At 48.2% G+C, this 20,611-nt stretch overlaps 1 protein-coding gene across 1 annotated transcript; it reads left to right on the forward strand.

Moving 5' to 3' along the window:
- Nucleotides 1-5,335: 5,335 nt before the first annotated feature.
- LOC117844856 (DNA-directed RNA polymerases II, IV and V subunit 3) lies at nucleotides 5,336-12,213 on the forward strand. The gene is made up of 3 exons (XM_034725664.2): nucleotides 5,336-5,946; nucleotides 7,299-7,533; nucleotides 11,678-12,213. Exons 1-3 carry the CDS (start codon nucleotides 5,465-5,467, stop codon nucleotides 11,936-11,938), a joined length of 978 nt encoding a protein of 325 aa, XP_034581555.1. The 5' UTR covers nucleotides 5,336-5,464; the 3' UTR covers nucleotides 11,939-12,213.
- Nucleotides 12,214-20,611: the final 8,398 nt, after the last annotated feature.

Here is a 20,611-nt window from a genome sequence, read left to right on the forward strand (position 1 = left end):
GTCACTTGGGGGTAGCTAAAATGGACTAAAAAGTGGTCCCCTCTACCACTTTCCCCCCGCCCCCTCCCCTCTCTCTCCTCCCCTCACTCTCTCTCTCTCTTTCCCCACCTCCTTTGCCCGAACCGCCGCCTCCGACTCGCCCGGCCGCCTCCGCCTCGCCGCCATCCTCCTCCGTCCGGCCGCCGCCGCCGCCTCCATCTCCAACCGGCCCCGCCGCCACCCGCCCGCCGCCTCCGCCTCGCCGCCACCTCCTCCATCTCCGACCGGCCCCGCCGCCGCCCGCCCGCCCCCGCGGTCTACGCCGGCCCCGCCTGCCTCCGCCTCGCCGCCACCGCCTTCGTCTCCGGCCGGCCCCGCCGCCGCCCGCCCCCACGGCCTCGCCTCACCCGCCCCGCCCGCTCCCGCGGCCTCGCCTCGCCGGCCACCGCGGTAGGGGGAGCAGGCGGAGTAGGAGTAGGAGGCACGGGAGGAGACCCGTGGCGGAGGCTGAACGGGTCCACGGCGTCGACGGAGCTGTCGCCGTCTGCCGAGCAGGACCACGCGGGCGCGCTGCCCGGCGGCATCGCCCGTCGGCGGCGGCCGCGCCCTCCGTGGCCACCACGTCGGCGAGCGCGACGCTGATGCCACCATGCCGATGCTGCAGCCGCTCGACGGCGGGGGCGGGCTAGCCGGCGGAGGAGGGGGCGCGTCGTTGGCGGCGCCAATCCGGTGCCTGGCGATGGAGGGGCTGAGGAGGAGCGGGTGGTGATCCGGAGGGGCAGCTATGCAGGGGTAAAAGGGTCCTTTGGCATAGCAGGTGCTAAACTTTAGCCTCCCTCCCAAACACCCCCAAAGGCTAAAGTTTAGCACTCTTTTGGAGAGGGCTAAAATTTAGTCCAGGACTAAATTTTAGCACCTTCCTCCCAAACAGGGCCTTAGACGGATGTCCAAGTAGAGCTCAGATGCAAAGATCCTAGACCATCCACAATTTTTGCAACAAAAATATATAGAGCCTGATTGGTTGGCCGCATCAACCCCCAATCAAGCTCCCGACATGCATCCTTTGGTTGATTGATTGCCTGAGCTAGGTAGTGGGCTTAGCCCACGGGGTGCGGCAAATATCCTCGTTTCCCTAGAGCTAGTCTCGCTCAGTGCAATGGCGAGAGCGCAGGCGGTGAAAATGAACATGGGCGGGCTCACTTCGTGCATAATCTGCGCAACAATCACCGTCTCCCTGTGACCTGGCTGGAGCGAACCATGCAACCAAACTAGCTGGTGTTGCATGTGCAGGGCCTAGCCAGATGGGGCCTGGTTCTCTAATGCAAGCTTAGCTCTGTAGGGAAACATCATACTCAACCTCTCTCATGCCCATAGGTAGAATGAGTTCGTGTTTCCACTTTGCTAATGTGGAGCAATACAAACGTATTCATTGGTTAACATATTGTGACATGGGTTTATTGTGACATCCTGGCCCAAGGCTTAATAGGATTGATAGAATACTCATACCAACAAGTTGCAACTTCTTTTCTGAAAGCTCATCCTCAAAGAACTCCGGGGTTAAGCGTGCTTGGCCCGGAGCAATTTCGGGATGGATGACCGACCGGGAAGTTTTTCCCGGGTGCGCACGAGTGAGGACAAAGTGCACAGAAAAGACTTGTGTTGGTCTGTGAGGGAATTCTTGATATCCCAGAGAGCTGCCAGGTGTAAGCGGGCCCGGCCCCGGGGGGCGGGACGCCACAGTTGGTATCAGAGCTGACTCTCGCGGTTTCATGGGCGTGTGTGGTCGCAGTTGCGCAGGCATGGTGTGCATGGCTGGTGTGGACCCAGAGTGGTCACACAGCATGGCACATGCGCTGGCACTGGACACACGGACGTGGTCAAGAGGGGACGTTCCTGGCTTGGGGTTGACCGACGAGGGCGTCAGTCTTCTAAGGGGGTGAGTATGTGACATCCTGGCCCAAGGCTTAATAGGATTGATAGAATACTCATACCAACAAGTTGCAACTTCTTTTCCGGAAGCTCATCCTCAAAGAACTCCGGGGTTAAACGTGCTTGGCCCGGAGCAATTTCGGGATGGGTGACCGACCGAGAAGTTCTTCCCGGGTGCGCACGAGTGAGGACAAAGTGCGCATAAAAGACTTGTGTTTGTCTGTGAGGGAATTCTTGATATCCTAGAGAGTTGCCAGGTGTAAGCGAGCCCGACCCCGGGGGGGCGGGACGCCATATTTATCCTTAGTTCTTTAGCCTTTTACACGGAGGACGGCTTATTTTCTCATACAATATTGATTCAATCTCTCGTAATCTTTTCCAATACTCTTCAATCTACACCGATAATTTATGTAGATCACAATCTTTTTTACTAAGATATTCTGTCAAGAAAACAAACAAGAAAAGCAATTCCTGATCGGAACATATGTGCAACAAGAACCAAGGCTTATATTTTTTAAATAAACCTTCAGAACAAGCAAAGTTCGCAAAAAGGCATTTTACATTTGGAAAAAGGAATAAGTATACATAACCCCTCACCTATTAAAGGTAGATCACTTCACCCAAACCTATAAAACCAAGTATTTAACCCCCTCATCTTTGTAAAACATTCACTCCGCCCCTTTCCTAGTTTTATATGGTGGTTTTGGCCACACTAGTATGCTAAGTTGGACTGGAATGCTGAGGTGGACTAGCAGACATGTGGGGCCCGCTTGTCGATGGGTAGGTCTGGAGCTAGCGATGGTGGACCCAAAGTCTCTTGGCTGGCTGCCATGGTGGTGGTCAACCGTGCGTAGCGGGGAGGTGGGCCGAGGCGTGCCCACGCTGGTGCCCGGCTGATCGTCGGCATGTGGGTTGTGGCAATTGGTGACAAGCACAACATACGCTGCTCATGGTTGCCATCAGCGCGGGCTTCAGTGAGATCGGGCCGCCTTCGTTCATTGATGCCTCTGGCAGCGGCACCGGCAGCTGCTGCATCAAACTCTTTGAGTGCCTGCTCGCGCTTGATAGCGAAGCGTCACCGCCGTGGTCCCGATGACCGCGCAGGACATTTGGGGCCTTGAGCTCAATCCGGCGGCAGCGGTCCTGTGGCGCGGAGGTGGACAACAGGTATAGGTGCTCCTCGATGAGTCGGCGTGCGCGGGTCTCGGGTTCCTCGACGACGAAGAGCTTGAAATGGTCTTTGTTGCCGGCCATGTCTAGGAAAGGCTTGGAGTCACGCTCCTTGTCCTCGTAGAGCGCATTCTGGTCGTCGCGGTGGAGCTCCGTCTTGGCTGCCACCAGTTTCTACAACTCCCCTGCATCCAGTCAGTTGGTCACCACCCAATCTGAAACAAATAGCATTAGTCAATCAGGATCGAATTAATTGGTAGGCTCAGCCATCGTTTGCTGATCTGTACATGCTATGCAAGATAAGAAACACCAGCTGTCGGGGAGAAATATTAATGACCTCCTTACGCTCCCTAATCGACAATCATAAGGGCCAGGGCCCACCCCCGGCACCCGTAATCTCCACTGACCAAAACACACCCCGGAAGTACCTCGCTCCACATCGCCCGACCCCGGGCGCAAGGGGTCGGACACGCCCGACCCCTCGAAGCAAGTTTCCGCCTCGCCCGACCCCAGGCACAAGGGGTCGGACGCGCCCGACTCCTCGAACCACGATTCCGCCTCGCCCGACCCTGGGCGCAAGGGGTCGGACGCGCCCGACCCCTCGAAGCAAGTTTTTGCCTCGCCCGAAGGCATGTGCAGGCCATCAAACAGAGGCACAGGTCTTGTGGGTCCCCCCCGATCTCGCCAAAACATAACCGATGGGATGCGCACGCTCCATGATACGGTTCTGACACATGGAGAGACGCCCGCATTCTTCGACGTGACCTGTCAGGATGATGGGCTGCACATTGCTGCCACGACAGTGCAGGACTACGACTGCACCGCCTTATCCCACTGCGACACCTGTCATAGGGCACTTATCGCCTATACCGTCTAAACGAAGGAGGGCAAACCGCCTGGTTTCCTGCGCAGCCTGGCAAGAGGTGCACATCAACCGCACCGCCCTGTCAGAACATATGGCTACAGTGGTCGGCCGCCTCCTGCCACTTACATGGCTACAGTGGCCAGTCATCACCACCAACTTGCGCGGCTATAGTGGTCAGCCGCCATATGCGACTCGCGTGCTCGGCTACAGTGCCCGGCCACTGAATCATCGATGGGACCCAACGGTGAAGATGGCGTCTCCAGTAGCTCCTCCCGCTTTCTTGTTTTACCTTGTTACCTTTCTTACTCTCGGCTCATTTGGTAACCCCTGTGTCCTCTTTACGCTATAAAAGGGGACCAATGGGCCCGAGGGAAAGGGGGAGGCCCGGACAACAGAACAACGAAGCGCACACAACAACTCTCGTAGAACCCTAGCGCTCTGGACACTTTGAGCATCGGCAAACACCCACAGAGACCTGGGAACCAGCTTCCCTCTCTCACCCGTTTGTAGCCCCTACTGCAAATTTGGTACGAGTAACACGAGAAGCCACCCACACTGGACGTAGGGCTATTCCTGCCTGAACCAGTCTAATCCTCATGTCCTCCCGTACAACCATCCGAGCCTAACGCGCAGAGAAAACAAATTTACTAAACCGGTAGTCTCGACCCGTGATTCCTGATACCGACACCAGCTGCTAGATTCTGGCCCAAATTAGCTTGAATTGAGCAAAGCTTTTGGAACCTAGTAGCCAATAAAAATGAGAATTTGATTGATTCTAGCCCAAATTAGCTTGAATTGAGCAAGGTTTTTGGAACCTAGATTTGTAAGTAGTCAATAAGAGTGAGAATTTAATTGATTTTGTGCAACGGGTGCTTGAAATTTTGACCATTAGTCTTGGCTGCCTCTACAGACCGAATCAATTTGGAACTTGCCTGAGCTGTTCTTCAATGGTGGCAAGCGTCGGAAATTACATTATTGGATGGGAGCCATAGATGCTCCGGCCATTGTTCATGGCAACAAATCTAAATGGTGTTTTGCTCGTAGTTTACATCGAGGGTGTTAGACCTCGTCGGCGGGAGAGGAGTGGTAAGAAGGCGGTCAAATTACATATGGGCCTATTTTCCTTTTACTTTTTAATTTACTTGCTGACTCAATTGCTATGTCACTGTCATGTTGGCAAAACCACCCTGAGGGGGTTTTTTAGACGGGTTTACAAACTTCAGGGACTTCAAAAACTGGTTTTATATGTTAGGGGTAGGGTAGACTTCTTCCTTCGAAAAAAACACAAAATAAAAATCCGCGGAAGGGCCAAACCGCAAAGGGGGAGGGGAAAAAGAGAAATCCCCTCCTCCAGTCCTCCTCTAGTCCTCTCGGCGTTCTCGCCGTTTCTCTTCCCCCAAATCCCCCACCCACCCCACCCCAAAACCCTCGCGGCGTTGCGCTCCCACCAGCAACCAACTGCAGACACTCTTCTCCGGCGGCGGAGCGGGAGTTCGGCGCGCGCCCGAGGGAGCGAGCGAGATGGACCGTCCTGCGGCCGGCTCGTCGTACCAGCGCTTCCCCCGCGTCCGGATCCGCGAACTCAAGGACGACTACGCCAAGTTCGAGCTCCGTGACACCGACGCCAGCATAGCCAACGCCCTCCGCCGCGTCATGATCGCCGAGGTCCCCACCGTCGCCATCGACCTCGTCGAGATCGAGGTCAACTCCTCCGTCCTCAACGACGAGTTCATCGCGCACCGCCTGGGGCTCATCCCCCTCACCTCCGCCGCCGCCATGCAAATGCGCTTCTCCAGGGACTGCGACGCCTGCGACGGTGACGGCTCCTGCGAGTACTGCTCCGTCGAGTTCAACCTCTCCGCGCGCGCCACCGACTCCGACCAGACGCTCGAGGTCACCTCCAACGACCTGAGGTCCGCTGACCCCAAGGTCTGCCCCGTCGACCAGGCACGCGCCTACCAGCTGGCGCTCAGCGGCAACGACTACGACCCCAACGCCGAGAGGCAAGTGCTCCTTCATCTAATTAGTTGCTAATAACCCATTTTTGATCTTATTATGTGTTATTCACTTCATTTCACTGTTGCTCGTGCTTACTTTAGGATGGTAGACCCGTCGGAATGTAAATGTTATTTGCGGCTCGAATCATTTAAAATTAGAGATACCCGTCTGTAATTGGGTTATCTGCTGGGGTTAGGTTTGAACAACACATCTCCTTACTTTGGCTGACAAATGAACTCTTTTACTAGCAGTGGGTATATAAATTTGTTTGTTCTAGAGTGGCGTAGACATTTCTATTTCTGTTCCAAGCAATTGTTGCCTGATTTATGTATTTTCCCCTTTAAGGCTTGTTTGGATAATAGTGGATTGAAGTGGAATGGGAGGGATTGGAGGGGAAGTTAGTTCATTTTAGACTTAATTCCCTTCGTTCCACTCCAATACTCTTCTATCCAAACAAGCCCTTATTATGATGAGTTGATTGGAAGCCATATTTAAATCCCTGTTAACATCTGACTTTTTTTGGTGTTTGATAATCAATAGTGCTGAATTCGTGTCATGCGCTGCCTCGTGTCGTATCAGCAACACCCTCTGCACTGATATAGTCCATATGTGATGGATCTAAACTTTGGATTAGTATTCTAAAGTTTAGTAGTCATAAAATATTCATTGGTTGCCGCCTAAAGTTTAAGCTGTTTAAAAGTTGAAACTTCTAAAGTGTCATTTTAGCTTCTTGGGCTCATCCTTTTGTTTGAAAGAAGTTTATACCGTTAGCACAGCACACTTGGGGTTGCATTGGACAATACATGACTGTTAGGAAGTAGTATACCAACCATGCTTAACCAATCTTCTACTTAGAAATGTTAATGGTTGGATCAAGTTATGTTGAAATAGCTGGGGCTAAACAAATGTTTTGTACCACTCTGTTTAACATGACAGCTGCATCATAACTGTATAGCAATGATCTCTATTATAATTATGGTGATTTGAAGCACTATAGGGATAACGAAGCATGGTCTACAGATGTATCTATCCTTTGTTTTATAGCTGTACTCAACCTCGTGTCCACTGCCAAAACCTTGCAGAAGTTTGTCCACTGAAAACTGCAAAGAGCTTGTTAGTGAATAGTGATGCATGCCATGTCTGTCTAGATATATTCTTAGGGTATATAAAGTCGGTGCTTTTTGTACTGTGCAAACTTTTTCCAGGAATTTGTTTTACTTTCGAATCTGGAGGAAAATAGATGAACAAGATTTTTTTTCTTTTGCTTGGAATGATTATTTCCAGTTCCAAGTCCACTTATTGTTAGCATGCTATTTTACTATTGAGTACTTAGCTTATTGGATGTTGCTGATCTCAGGGGAATACTTATTGTAAAGCTGCGTCGGGGCCAAGAATTGAGGCTTCGTGCCATTGCTAGGAAAGGAATTGGCAAGGACCATGCCAAATGGTCACCAGCTGCTACCGTGACTTTCATGTATGAGCCTGACATACTTATCAATGAAGAACTTATGGATACATTGACTTTTGATGAGAAAAGAAGCTGGGTCGAAAGCAGTCCTACAAAAGTATTTGACCTTAGTGCTAATGGAAAGGTCAGCTTGTTTTCTCCTGTACTACTGAATTATTCGTTCCTTGCTCTATCATTGACATGATCCTTAGAATTCAACATTATCAGTACGTAGTATTTTACAGTTTCACACTGTAACTACCTATTTGACCACTGGTTCCTTATATGGTGGTAAGTGTTTACTTGCACCGGTGCAGTTTCTGTTATACTATTTGGTCAAAATCTGTCACTTTATTCTTGTAGGCAGTTTATTTTAAGACAAAACTTGTGGTCTATACTCTCTAGCGATGAATGATTATTGTCTGCTTAGATATATCTAAGTCAGGATTAAATCCAGTCAAATTCCTTTGGTTTAGTTTGCCTAGAAAATGGATGCAATTAGGTGGTCTGTTCTGTTATTTGAAATGAAAGCTTTTTGGAGCAGCTATTCATTATTTATCTTCTATAAACTTGACACTGTTGCATGTTTACGTGTGTTATGTTTTATACTAGCACTATGTGCTTTCGTTTTTTCATACTAATCTGCTTGGTTATATTTAACATGATCATCAACCACCTAATGCACCTTCCAGTCTCTTATAATGCACTCGTCGTAAGCTTTTTTGTGGCCTATATGGTTGGTTGGTTACTTTTCTTGCCATGAAAGTGTTGCAAGACCAACCTTTGGCAAGAATAAGGCAAAGCTGTTGTGAACTAAACATGCCCTTTTTTCCATTTTGGGCAAGTAAATTATGAAACAATACATATGATATATTTGGAACTCAGTTCTCAGTCCTGCTTCTCTTAAACATTTGTGTAGCACACATAAATAGTTACTCCCTCCGTCCCAAATTGTAGGTTGTTTTAGCATTTCTAGGTTCATAGATTTTGCTATGTATCTTGGGACAGATAGAGTATATTTTATAAACCTTTTAAACAGCCTTTAAGCTAATACTGCAAATTTGGTCTGTGCTGTTTTAAAAACTGACCATTTGGTATTGTTCTAGAAGACTGAAAGCAAAATGCATCAATAGCTTAATCCAGAGCCCACAGACAAGACATGAGCTAGGACCTAGAATAAGAAATACTAGCTCAATTGTCAGCCCGGATATGTGGGTTGCCTCCATGAGCCTATTTAAGCTCATACAACTTCTTTGACATTCCTATACAACCATTGTACAACTCTACAAATACTAGTAAGATTAAATAGTCATCTCATGCTACAGTTAATTGATAGCTATTGAGATGCTGACATAAGTCATGATATCCATATCTCTTTTGGCTAACTTTTTTTGGAACATAAAATAGTAGCAACTAATGAAAAGTGGTTTGATATTCTTAGTATCCTAAAGTTACCTTGTATAAGTGTAGTGTAGATATACTAGTTGTAAAGCTAGTGTCTTGTACCAATCTCAACTTAAACGGCTTTGCAAGTCTATTCTTCCATTTGCTTGTTAATTCAAATGTTTCTTCATTCTTGCGTTGAGATGCTAATACAGGGTCCAATATAAATTAAAGTGTCAATCTGTGTATTGGTGCTTTGAGTTAACATGACAAATTGACAATCAAATGGAAGGAGTGACTTAAAGACTTGTTGGTTCTTTCAGTTGATGTTGGTATGAGAAATATTTGTGGCAGTTTATATATGCTTATCAATATCTTGATCCAATTTTTTTGTTTGATATTAGTGTCCTGTATTTTTAGGAAAAATTTGACAATTATCTGTCATGGCTTATTTCATCGTGTTATTGGTTGTTAAATAGTCTTGCCATAAGTTATCTATTGGGTGGTATTGAGTAATGTGCGGATGGCCACTAGATTTAAAATAGAAGTCGAACAATGTCCACTAGTTTTCCAGGAGTTGTCGCAATACCTGTGACTTGTGAGGGTAGGGGTCTTCATGAAGCCTATGAATAGAGGTGAATTCCTAGTTGTTAATTTTTGTAGTCGCTGACCAAAAAATAGCTCTTATACTATTGTATTGTTAGATATTATGATTAAGTAAGCTCTTGCCACCTTTGGCTCTTTATCACTAGAATGATATGTAGCCTAGCATGTTTAAATGATTGCTTCACTCTGCTGCCGATTTGTTGCAACAAGTTAGAATTTTTCCACCTCAACCTTAAACTACTTTTCTAGGATTTAGTAAATTCTGGTTCCAGTTTTTAAAGATATGAACCATGCTAAAGATTGGCAGGATACCCCTAAATTCTTGGAGGACTCCTAACTAAAGCTTCCATCCCATGATATTTTTTTATCAAGCTCGTTCTTTGGGACCAAGTCAACTGAACCATATAAGTCTTTGGTAGCCTGCAAATGACACAAGCCTTGCATTTGTTTGCCTTACAAATGCTTTGAGCCACATTATAAGGCGAGCCCTAGAAATGACAAGTACATCCCAAAAAAACCCTACAAATTAGTGAGTTGCTCATACTAGTTTCAATGTAGATAAACGCATGGCGATTATTGTGTCTGATACTCCTAGCTTACATTTGAAAGTACAACTTTTTTCTCTCTTGAATGCAAGGAGAGCATCATTTCATTAAAGAAGAAAAGGTTGAAACATACAGCAACAGTCCCCACACTAGAAAGTGGAAGTATCGACTAAAAAGTTGGATTGCTCTGCGCACTATTTTTTAAACAAGATATGCAATTTCCAGAAAACATATATCATGTGTAGGAATGTTTGAGTACAGTACATATGTATACAAATAGCATGTATTGACTCCTGAGGTGACCAGTGAAACCACTGGGCCACCTTATTGTTCCTAATGGATACTTGTTTTGACAAGTCGACCTCTTTGCTTTACTTTCTTTTCTTCTTAGAATGTGCCTCTTTCTAATTTAGTTTTCAAGGACTTCCACAAGGTTTTTGAGTTGTGAGGAGTCTTCCTGAAGCACCTACGTAGATGTGAAGCCTTTAACTTTTTTTTTTTGAAAAAGAAAGATTGAATAGCCACTGCCCAACCATAGAACTTGTGTTGATTTCAGCCAAAATGAACTTCCCAAACTCCTATATGGAAATGTTGATAATTGGGGCATGACAAATTTGGAAGCAAAGGAACAATCTCATCTTCGAAAGAAATCAGCCTAGCTTGCAAGATTGGAAACAGCATTTCATTGATGAAAGTCTACTACAAGCTCATAGACTCAATGAAGATAGAAGAGCGGCTTTCCTTAGTTGGAGAGACCTCCTGTAGATTATCAGCTCTTTCCTCTGGCTTTGATCTTTTGGTTTTTTTAGTTGTGTATAGTCCTCTCCTCTCTCTCTCTGCTCTCACTGCTTTGGCAGTTTGTACAGTTTCCTTTTTAATTCTTTTGGTTTCAATAAAATCCTACACAGCGGGGGCCTCCCTCGCTGTATTTACGTCCAAAAAAACCATAGAACTTGTTTTTCTTATCTTGGTATGCATTAGGTCTTCTCTTTTAGTTTTGGACTAAACTCTCAATAAGTTTTGTACAACAAGATTAATGGCATTCCTGAATTCCTGATTCCAGTTAGCTCTAACACGTAATTGAACTGCGGAGCACTTTTATGCTTTAATTAATCTCTTGCAAATCTAGACTCTTCCCTGTGAAGCCAGCAAACTTAGCCTGTGAAATACTAGGTAATGCAGAGCACTTAGGTTCGCCATAAATATCCCTTTCAACAGGTATATCAATGTAATGCAGCATTAGGGCGTTTAGATGCAACATGAAAACTTCACCTGAAATCTAAAGAACCATTTCATGATAAATATTTCAGGTAAGTTATCGAGACAGCAGATTGAATAGAATACTTGCTGTAGAGTAATGGATTGCTAGGACAACCATTGCAAGCCTAAGCTTGGTATGATTCATTGGTCTTCTTTCCAATTGGTGGTTGGCCTGTGCGTTTTTGTACTGGTGTTTCATGCATGTCAATTTTACATATGCTGCTCCGCTGCTGTACTCCTGTATTTTGCCACATGCGTGGGTTCGGTAGGGTTCCATGTTTGCAAGTAGAAATTTGGCCTGTACTCTCTTTGTTCATTGTTCAGATTGGATGCTTTGCCTTCATTATCCAGCTTTAGAGGAAAAGATACTTGGGTCCGTCACTAATGCTGGGCTGGTTGGCGTAACATTTGACATAGCTGCTTATGTCTCTTTCTCTATGTTTTTTTTATCCCTTCTGATATTGAGTGCCTGCATTCTTTTCTGTAAATTATCAGGTGACGGTGTGTGACGCCGAGGCATACACCTACGACGACGAGGTGATCAAGAAGGCGGAGGCCATGGGAAAGCCAGGCTTAGTGGAGATCAACGCAAAGGAGGACAGCTTCATCTTCACCGTGGAAACAACTGGTGCCATCACAGCCTATGAGCTGATCATGAACGCGATCACAGTCCTGCGGCAGAAGCTGGACGCCATCGGCCTCCAGGACGATGACGGCGACCTTGGCGAGCTTGGCGCCCACCTCGGCGGGCCTTAAGTGCTCCCTCCCCTGCCCCCCATGTAGGCTCATCTAACTGCCGTGCTAGTCGAATAGCCTGATGCCCCCTCTGTTTTTCCGAGTCTCCAGACTATGGATTTCCAAACCATCTGGTGCTGCGGTGTTATAGCCTCTGCGCTCCCCTTGTTTCTGCTTCTGACCTTTGTGTCTGTGCCGGAGCTTTTCAGCATGGATCTGGTTACGTTTAATCATGCGCCATTAAGAGAAATCGACACATGAATTATGTGGAACAAAAATGCAGGGGTGGGTGGTAATGTCGTGCGGTACTGTTTCCCTGTGATGCTGTCATGTGCCGGTGTGTAGTGGCGGTAGTACTGTTACGGTGGCATGAATGCAGAGTTATTTGCAGGTTCCCCAGGATTGATACGCTGAATGCAAGGCCACCTTTGATGAGGTACTTGTCCTGGAGGAGGGTTTGTGTGCTTTGATGAGGTGCCGTGTGTACTACTGTGCTGGGTGCTTCGTGGGGGATGGAAGCTGTCGATCCCATTGGTTTGGCAGTGGGGGCGCCGAATACGATGCGGGGCAAGTTAAGCGGCGTCGTGGTACCCAAAGATTTGGTGATTTCTGGAGTAAATGACCGGCTGGATCCGGTGTCTGCCTGCCGCTCTCGTTGCATGCATCTGGTGACCTTGGTGCTGCGTGCGTCTATGGAGTCTGGACGGATCGGCTTGTATTTTTCTGCGTGTTTTCTTGCTCGGCCTCTGCTTCTGTGCGCTGTACGGGGCTGCGCACGGAGGATGGTCGTTGGTATGCGCGTACGCGTACGGGGTGACGGAGATGGTCGTAGGCGCATGGATGGATCGGAGAAGCTTGGGATCAGCTTCGGATGGTACAGGCTGTAACAGGCGCGGGTGTGCTCGCTGGGCTGCAAGTCCATTAGCTAGCTTCTGGAGAGATAGGTGGTACGCGAGGGCAAGATGCGTGTTGCCCGTGAAATTGTTGCGGCAGTTTCCGCGAGGCTCTCGTTCATCAGATTTCACGGGAAGCAGTCTGTTAGTTTCTGCCGCAGATTTAGTAGAATCTGATCTGATGCCGTTGTCATGCGGGTCACCGGAGATGTCCAAGATCACGGGTCGTCTCGTCTGACCGTTCTCGTACCGATTTGAGGTCTCTAATGATCGAAGAATTACGTGGCGTGGCGCACGGAGGTGGCACACGCTCGCTTTGGATTTTGCTCATGAAACCAATTTTGGTAGCGGTAGCAGCCGGGCGGTACGAGCTAGCCGTGGCAGAGGCCACGTAAATGCGAATCCGGTAGAGCATCGCCCTGTCAGATCCGCGCTGATTCGGGTGCAGGGCCGACCCGTGCCAGTGGCGCCCCCTGTGCACACGCTTTCCGGAGCTGCTGTTCCGGCCGATGGCGCATGTACAACACAGTCTCTGTGAAACAGAACACAAACAGCCCTCTACCTCTGGAGGTTCTTGCTTCCAATAATAATCACAACGGAGGACAGGGAATTAACATTACATCACCAATTTGCTACCATTTGACCTGTAGTTTCGGATCCTAGGAACCTGAAGCTAGTGGTAGCCTTTTGGTTGCAGCCCAAACAAGCACAATCGACAACTTGGGAGCTGACTTTTCTTCTCTATCGGAACTGATTTTGCATGCATGGGCGCCACGGCAAGCGCGCGTTTCTGAGACCGTACCGGTCGCCATGCATGCCTGCTGCACGCATGGCATGGCATGGCATGGGAAGCACATGAAGCCAATGGTGTAGCGCGGATTATATTGATGGACGATTCAAGGCTCATCATTCTGCCCACCAGGCCACCACGCAACGCATGATGAAAAGCCTTCCTTCCCTTCCCTTGGAGTGGAGGGCGCTGCTACTGTTACTGCCGGCCGGCTAGCCTCAACACGCAAAGCTTGTGAGGCACTGAGGCTGTGACTGTGAGGTGTGAGCCATGCATGTTGCATGCAAAATGTCACCATTTGGTTTGTTTTTTCGTTTCGTCCTCCTCCTTCACAATCTTGAATTCTCGCACGCGCCTGCCCTTCACTTGCATGCGTTTGGTAAGGCTGCATATCGATCCACATTGTTCATGGCTTCTATTCCTGCTAACATAACATGCATTGAGAGGAATGCGCTCCTCCTGTGTCTTGCAAGGATTCAGTTTCAGGTGCGTACATACATGATACATGGAGATGGAGGAAAAGCATTGAATGAAGAGGAGCACGCAGCGCCACACAGGACGCCTTAAATTTGCGAGGGGGGCTCACATTTTGCGAGTGACCGCCGGATGGCCAATCGGGATCAAATCAATAATCTATCGACCCCCAGGGCATGAGATCGCGTATGATATCCTTCAATGCCGTCGTGTAAACATTCGACTTGCATTTTGTAACCAGGCACCCTTGTTGAAAGACCGAGAGAAAAAACATGCATTTCGTTTCAAAACTTATAAGAGAGAAAAGCATGGATACTCCATCTCCATTCAAGCAACACGGCAGCCGTGTTATAAGCTGAAGCGAACAGTCACACGGTAGCCCCTGTCCCTGTGCGGCGTGCCAGCTGTGTGTCAGCCTACAACAACAGAGACCAGAGGCGCGCGTGCACGTGAGACGACAAGGTGTGGCATGCATCAGGTATAGATCGATGGAACAAGCCAGCAAGCGCAAGAGCTAGCCGAGCCAATGCATGTTGTCGAGGAGCTGCCTGCCTGGCGAGAAGCTGCGACGCGACGCAACGCACGGTCATGTCGCGAGATGCCTGCCTGGCGAGGATCGCTGGATCGATCGGAGTGGCACGCACTGTGCGTGAGGTGAGCCGAGCCGAGGAGGCAGGCGCAGGCAGAGAGGCACGCGGCCGGCGGCCAGCAGCTACCCGCTCTGCTGGTTGCCGCAGCGCACGCGATGCATGCCGGCCGCGGCGGGAGTAATTGGACACGCCTGTTGCCTGCGCCGCGGCTGGGGTCGTCGGCTCGTCGCTGCGTGGTGCGTGCAGTGTATTTATGCCGTCGCTTTGCTTGTTCCGGCCTCTGCCGCGTGTAGCTCCAGAGCGTATCGGCAGCTTTCCTTCGGCTTCACTGCACTTTGCATTGCGCTGCGAGAGCCACGAACTCGAATTCAATTGAAGCCACCTGCTCTGCTGTGCTAGTGCTACCGATACCCGGTGCTGGGGGTACCTACCAGCCCATATGGAGTACCCAAATCCTCTAGCTTGCTTTTTGGTTAGTACAGCTACCCGAGCATGCATGCAGATGATGGCATTCAATTATATTGTTTAGGTCCTTGCAAAGAGGGGTCAGAGTTTTCAGCTGCTCAGACAGTCATGTTTAAGGTAAATGTTTTGTATGGCAATAGGTTGAATCATGCATACCACCATATATCACCCTTTGCTATGAAATGTCTTCATTTTATAAAAAAGTTGCATGCATTTCATGTCTTGGAGTTATTATTGTCATCCTCTTTAGTCGTCCACAGAGTTATATACTACTAGTAATGCTGATGGTCATGGAAGGCTACAGTTGGGGGGTTTGCGACTTGGCAAGGCGGCATGATGCAGGATGACGAGCTTGACGAGGGTTGCAGACGCCACGTGACGGCGATTGTAGTTGTGGTGGCGGCCAGGGGTCTCCGCATGCTTGTCGGGTTGGCTGCTTGTAGTGGATCGCGACGGGTTGCTGAGCTTTGCTTGGGCTACTCCGGTGTGGTACATCGTCGGAAGACGGCGCAAGCGACATCTTTGGCTTGCTGGCACGATAACGATGGCCGTGTGCGCGGGTTAAGCAACAAAACAAAGTCGACCTGCAGCGGCAGCTTCGCTGTTTGATGGAGACCTTGGAGGCGGGGCGGCATTGCTCACCATTCTGATGGTGACATAAAAAATGGATCCGTGACATGAAGTACTGCGGTGGACGTGGTGAGACCCCTGCACGTGGTGTTTTTCTTCGAGGCGACGAGAGCGAGGAGGAGTCCAATGGCAGATGTGGTGAGGCACCCACGCGTTTGTGTTATCGTAGTAATGACTGCGAGGTAGCCTGCGAGAGGTTCGGATCTGGTGGAATCACTTTGTCGGGTGGATTGTGGTGTTGCAGCGGCACTACAACGAAGGGTTCCATATGGCGGTAGCCTTCTCGGTGCTATGCAGTCTGTTTTCTCTCGGTTTCTGTCAACGCGGAGTCACGCCTGGAGGTTTTGATGACTACTTGAGCGTGAGAATGTTGATGGGTGTCGCGGTAATGGCTTCGGTTCTGCTGCCGTTGTCGAGTGGAGTGGTGCGGCCGCGTTGATATCCCAATCCGACTGGTCGGGTGTTGCGGTTTTGAGTTGGGTGGTTACCCGCGTTGATGTCCCAATCCAACCAGGCAAGTCTAATTTGTTTTTCTTTTTATTTTTCTACCTATGGCCTTCCAGGACCGTAGTCTTGTATTGTACTGCTATATCAATAGAAACTCGCACTATCGCGGTCCGTTAAAAAAAAAATACCACTGCACTGCAGCATATGCTATTGTAAAGTGAGAAGCTCTACTAGCTACACGGGTACAGGGATTGTCTCCTCAAGAGAAGAGAGTGAGAGGGGTCAACACAACAAAGCGTAGATTGCCATCATATTATTCCCCAATTATGTTGTTGGCCCACACCACATCAGCTGCTTTGCTTCCTCTACTCCCTTCTCCCTAGTACTGCATCGGCTTGCTGCTGCTTCCACTGCCTCGATCTCCTCCCGAAATGGACCTGTCGAAACCAATGCAAGGAAAAAGAAAAAGAAGAAGGTCAGAGCAAAAGCATCATGCTCCTGAATGCCTAAAAAGAAAGGAACTTGCGCAAGTTACATGCACAAAACAACAGTTCCTGACTTTTTTTTTTGAGAGGGAACAGTTCCTGACTCCTGCAATCTAATTGCGTTCATTTTATCTTGCCTTGTCTTCTTTGACTTCTTCCACTATTATTGCTAATAGCTTAGGTTGTTAGTTGTTAAAAGGCAGTGCTTTTGTGGACGGAGCGAGACAAACATCACAGTAGAGACAAGCTATAGCAAATGATTCATTAGATTGGATTAAACTTAATTTTTTTCCCCATTGATCTATGTGATCAAATTAAAGCACAATAGTGGTGCTCCGTCCTGATCGAGGCTTATTGTGTTTTAACTTACATACTGAGTACATGTAAATTAGTATTTCTCTTGATCGTGTCCGTGAGGACAAACCGGCCGTGGGATAGCCACATCATTATTTGAATTTTTTTAGAAATTGTTGGAATTCAAGGTGAGACTATTGTGACTTGGACCGTAATTTCATATAGGGATGATTAGGTTTATATACTCACCCCAGTGTAAAATTTGTCCCATTTATGCCATCATGGTTCCGTTTCCAATGGCATGAATCAAACAAGTCATGACACTAAAATCAGGTATGACAATATCGGCATAAATAGAACAGGTTTAGTGATAGCATGAGTCTAAATATAACAAAAAACAGTAAGAAATATTGAAACCGTAATTGGCACAGTAGCATAAACATAAATTTTCCTAGAAATAAAGTTTCACTAACAAATTTGCCATGGTCAGCTATCTGGGATGCAAATTACTCAGACATGAAGGCCGGCTGTTTTAGCCTGCAATTTTGTAAAGGATCCACACTCCATTGGGTTCTTAGGAAGTTTGAATTTAACCATGGGAAAAATTAGTTATATAGCATCAAAAGATCATCGTATTCGAAAAATACCATTGAAAATTCGTCGTCCCGTAAAATAGCATCGAAAGAATGAATCGTTATCTTAAACTACCATTCTGTCACTTTTGCAGTTAACGCCGTCCATTCGTCCGTCCAAGCACTTGCTTGAACGGCCATGGTAGCTTCCGCCCCGCGCTGGACAGGCCGACACGCGTGCCCTGCAGAGACCCCGCGAGGCTGGCGTCCCCGGCCGCACATCCGCTCGCAAGTTGCGCTCGTCGTTCGCGGCCACCATGCACTCGGCGTGTTTGGCAAGGTCTTGGCTTCCGTGACATTCGCCCGTTCTCCTCTCTCTGGCAACCAGTTAGCTTGGGGTCTCTTTCGCTCATCACTCTCTTCCACATTGCAGTGTTCTACGTTAGCAGTGTGAGTACCTGCAGCCGTGGCGCGGTCGAGAGCATGCGTGGAGGTCGAGAGCATGCGTGGAGGTCGAGCGCGAGTGCCAGGTCCGGCATTTCATCGAACACCCTGGTGGCGCTGTGGTAGATATAATATTTTTTGCCTGTATAATGGGATTCTTGCGGCTCTGGTTGGTGGATTTGAGGAAGCATGTGTTGTTGCAGAGAGATAGAAAGAAGGGGGAGCTCGGGTGCAGAGGAGCTGTAGTTGGGTGATAGATTGCTGCTACTTGATGTGCCGCCATCTACAGCTGCGCTCGTGTGAGGCTGCGCCGGCGTCAGCTGCCAGCCGCAGAAGCAAGTCAATGACTACGAGGCCCATGCCGAGCTTGCCGAGACGCACGCGCGCAGCATGCGCCACTCACCATGGTCCCTTGGGTCTTCCGCGACACTCGCGGCTGCGGCGGTCGTGTAGAGCTTCGAACTTCGCCGCAGATCCGTGTCGAGCTTTCATCTTCGCAGGGAAGGTCCCGAAACAGCTAATTTGTTATGAGAAGAAACTACTATTTGGTGGCTGATAAGCCAGCTGAATAACAAGTCCTCAACGTGGGTGGGCGGAGGCGCAGACGCCGGCGGATACGAAGTCTTTCGAATCAATTTTCCCTTAACCATGCGCTATTATAGCTTTGCCGGTTGGCGTTTTCGTCGTGTTGTGCGGGTGAGGAGACCTCTCTGCACACAATCTTTTTCCCTCTGCGACGAGAGATGACTCCAGTGCATGTACATGCATGATATCGTTCCTTGCGGCCACCTTTTGCAAAAGCTTACGCTCATGCCTGCTGCATCCTGCCATGGTAGGTGCCCTTGCATCTTTTTACATCCATCCATGCTTTTTTACATATATGCAAATGTCCCTCGCATCCATCAAATCTTGAGAAAAGGCATTTCTCGTATTATTGTTTTTGTTCGTCCTTGACATCTGGAGTGGTGTTTGTTTATTCAGTTCCATGATGCGCGCGCTTTGGGGGATCATCTGTCTCAACTTGAACGTGTATGGAGGTCAATCTCTGCCTCCCCGATCATATGCTTGATCGCCAAAAGTCTATTATTTGCCGACAGTTGTTCCTTTAAGTCAATGTGGGGGACTGAGTAGCCCTTTTAGATTGTCAACCGGTGTTCCCTTTGGTACCTACTCTTGTCCTCATCTCTCGTGTTGGACCAGTGGATGCTGGATCGGCACATTGAGCTATACACAAGGCGTGCAACACAAATGTTGGAGAAAACAATGGCATGCACGGGCTTGTGCTACTTGATGACCTCTCCTCCAAAGCACGAGGTTCTAGCTAGGTACCCCCACCTCCAATTCAAATTCAAAATGCAAAATGAAATCCGGGACAAGGATGGACAAACTTTGCGCTAATCACGGCATTGGCACATCAACATTCAAGCATAGCCTTGGCCAATGGCCAGTACAAGGCAATGCATAGCCTTTGTTCTGTTGTGCAGCTCTCTCTGCTCGATCCCTGTCTACTGGCGATAGAGTGGGTCTACTGGCGATAGAGTGGTGAGGTTGCTGCTCATGAAGAGCAGTAGCTAGAGGATGGAGCCATGCGAATGGAGCATGGTAAATGCCAACTCGATCGATGGCAGCATGCGTGTAGACCCATTGCGTTCACTCCGATGGATGGATGAATGGAGGGAGGGAGGTTTGGTTGGTGACTTGGTGTACAGTGCTGTGTGCTTTTGTTTGTTTTGGAGCGCCTCATTCGCTTCACCTTTGGGCACTTTGGTCAGTGTTTCCCAGTGCCCAACCAATGTGGGTGTGGGTGTGGTGTGGTCCTTGCGACGTGTGCTGGCCCTTTGTTCTTCCTTTCACTTTCACTGCAAATAAAAAGAGAATATATACTCCCACTGGTCTGAACAAAATCCAGTCTCAACTGCCCCCACTCCCTACAAAAAAGTTGCATGCGCCACCAAGGAGAGCCTACACTACACGCCGTAGCGCTGTCCCAATCAGTAATCACTCGGGTGGCACCCTAATTTCAAGACCAAAAAGAGCAAATATGGCTCTAGCCATGAGTAAGAGTAACCCTGAGAAAACTGTAGGTTACTAACTTTTGTTCACAGGGAGAAAATGGAATGGAGTCAATGGACAAAATGGCAAAAAGATGCTCCCTTTGTCCAAGCCAAGTACTAGGAGGATTTTATTTTGGCATGGTCTTTGAAGTTAAACTCAGACTATTGTTTGATCATGCAACATATTTTGTACTACACCAAATATAGTTGTTAAAGTAATTTAAATTTGTAGTAAAAAGTGCTTTAAAATAATAATCAATTTACTAGGTGGCTAATTTTGCTACATGACACTGTTCAAACTCTTTAATCAGTGCTAATGCAAACTAAATATACTTAAACTTGACAAGCATTCATGATTTTCCCCCCAAAACTCAATTGCGATAAAAGATTTGATGGAAGAGGAGATAGATTAGCCATAAATATCTGTTTTATCTTTCAAAGTTGCATATTTATCTTCCAAAGTTACATATTCTAAAATGACATAGTTAAATTTGAGAGAGTTATTTCATGACAACTCTAGGGAGCACCAGCATATATACCATATATGAATGTAATT

Source organism: Setaria viridis, chromosome 2 (assembly GCF_005286985.2).
Source record: "Setaria viridis chromosome 2, Setaria_viridis_v4.0, whole genome shotgun sequence".
Classification (NCBI taxonomy): domain Eukaryota; kingdom Viridiplantae; phylum Streptophyta; class Magnoliopsida; order Poales; family Poaceae; genus Setaria; species Setaria viridis.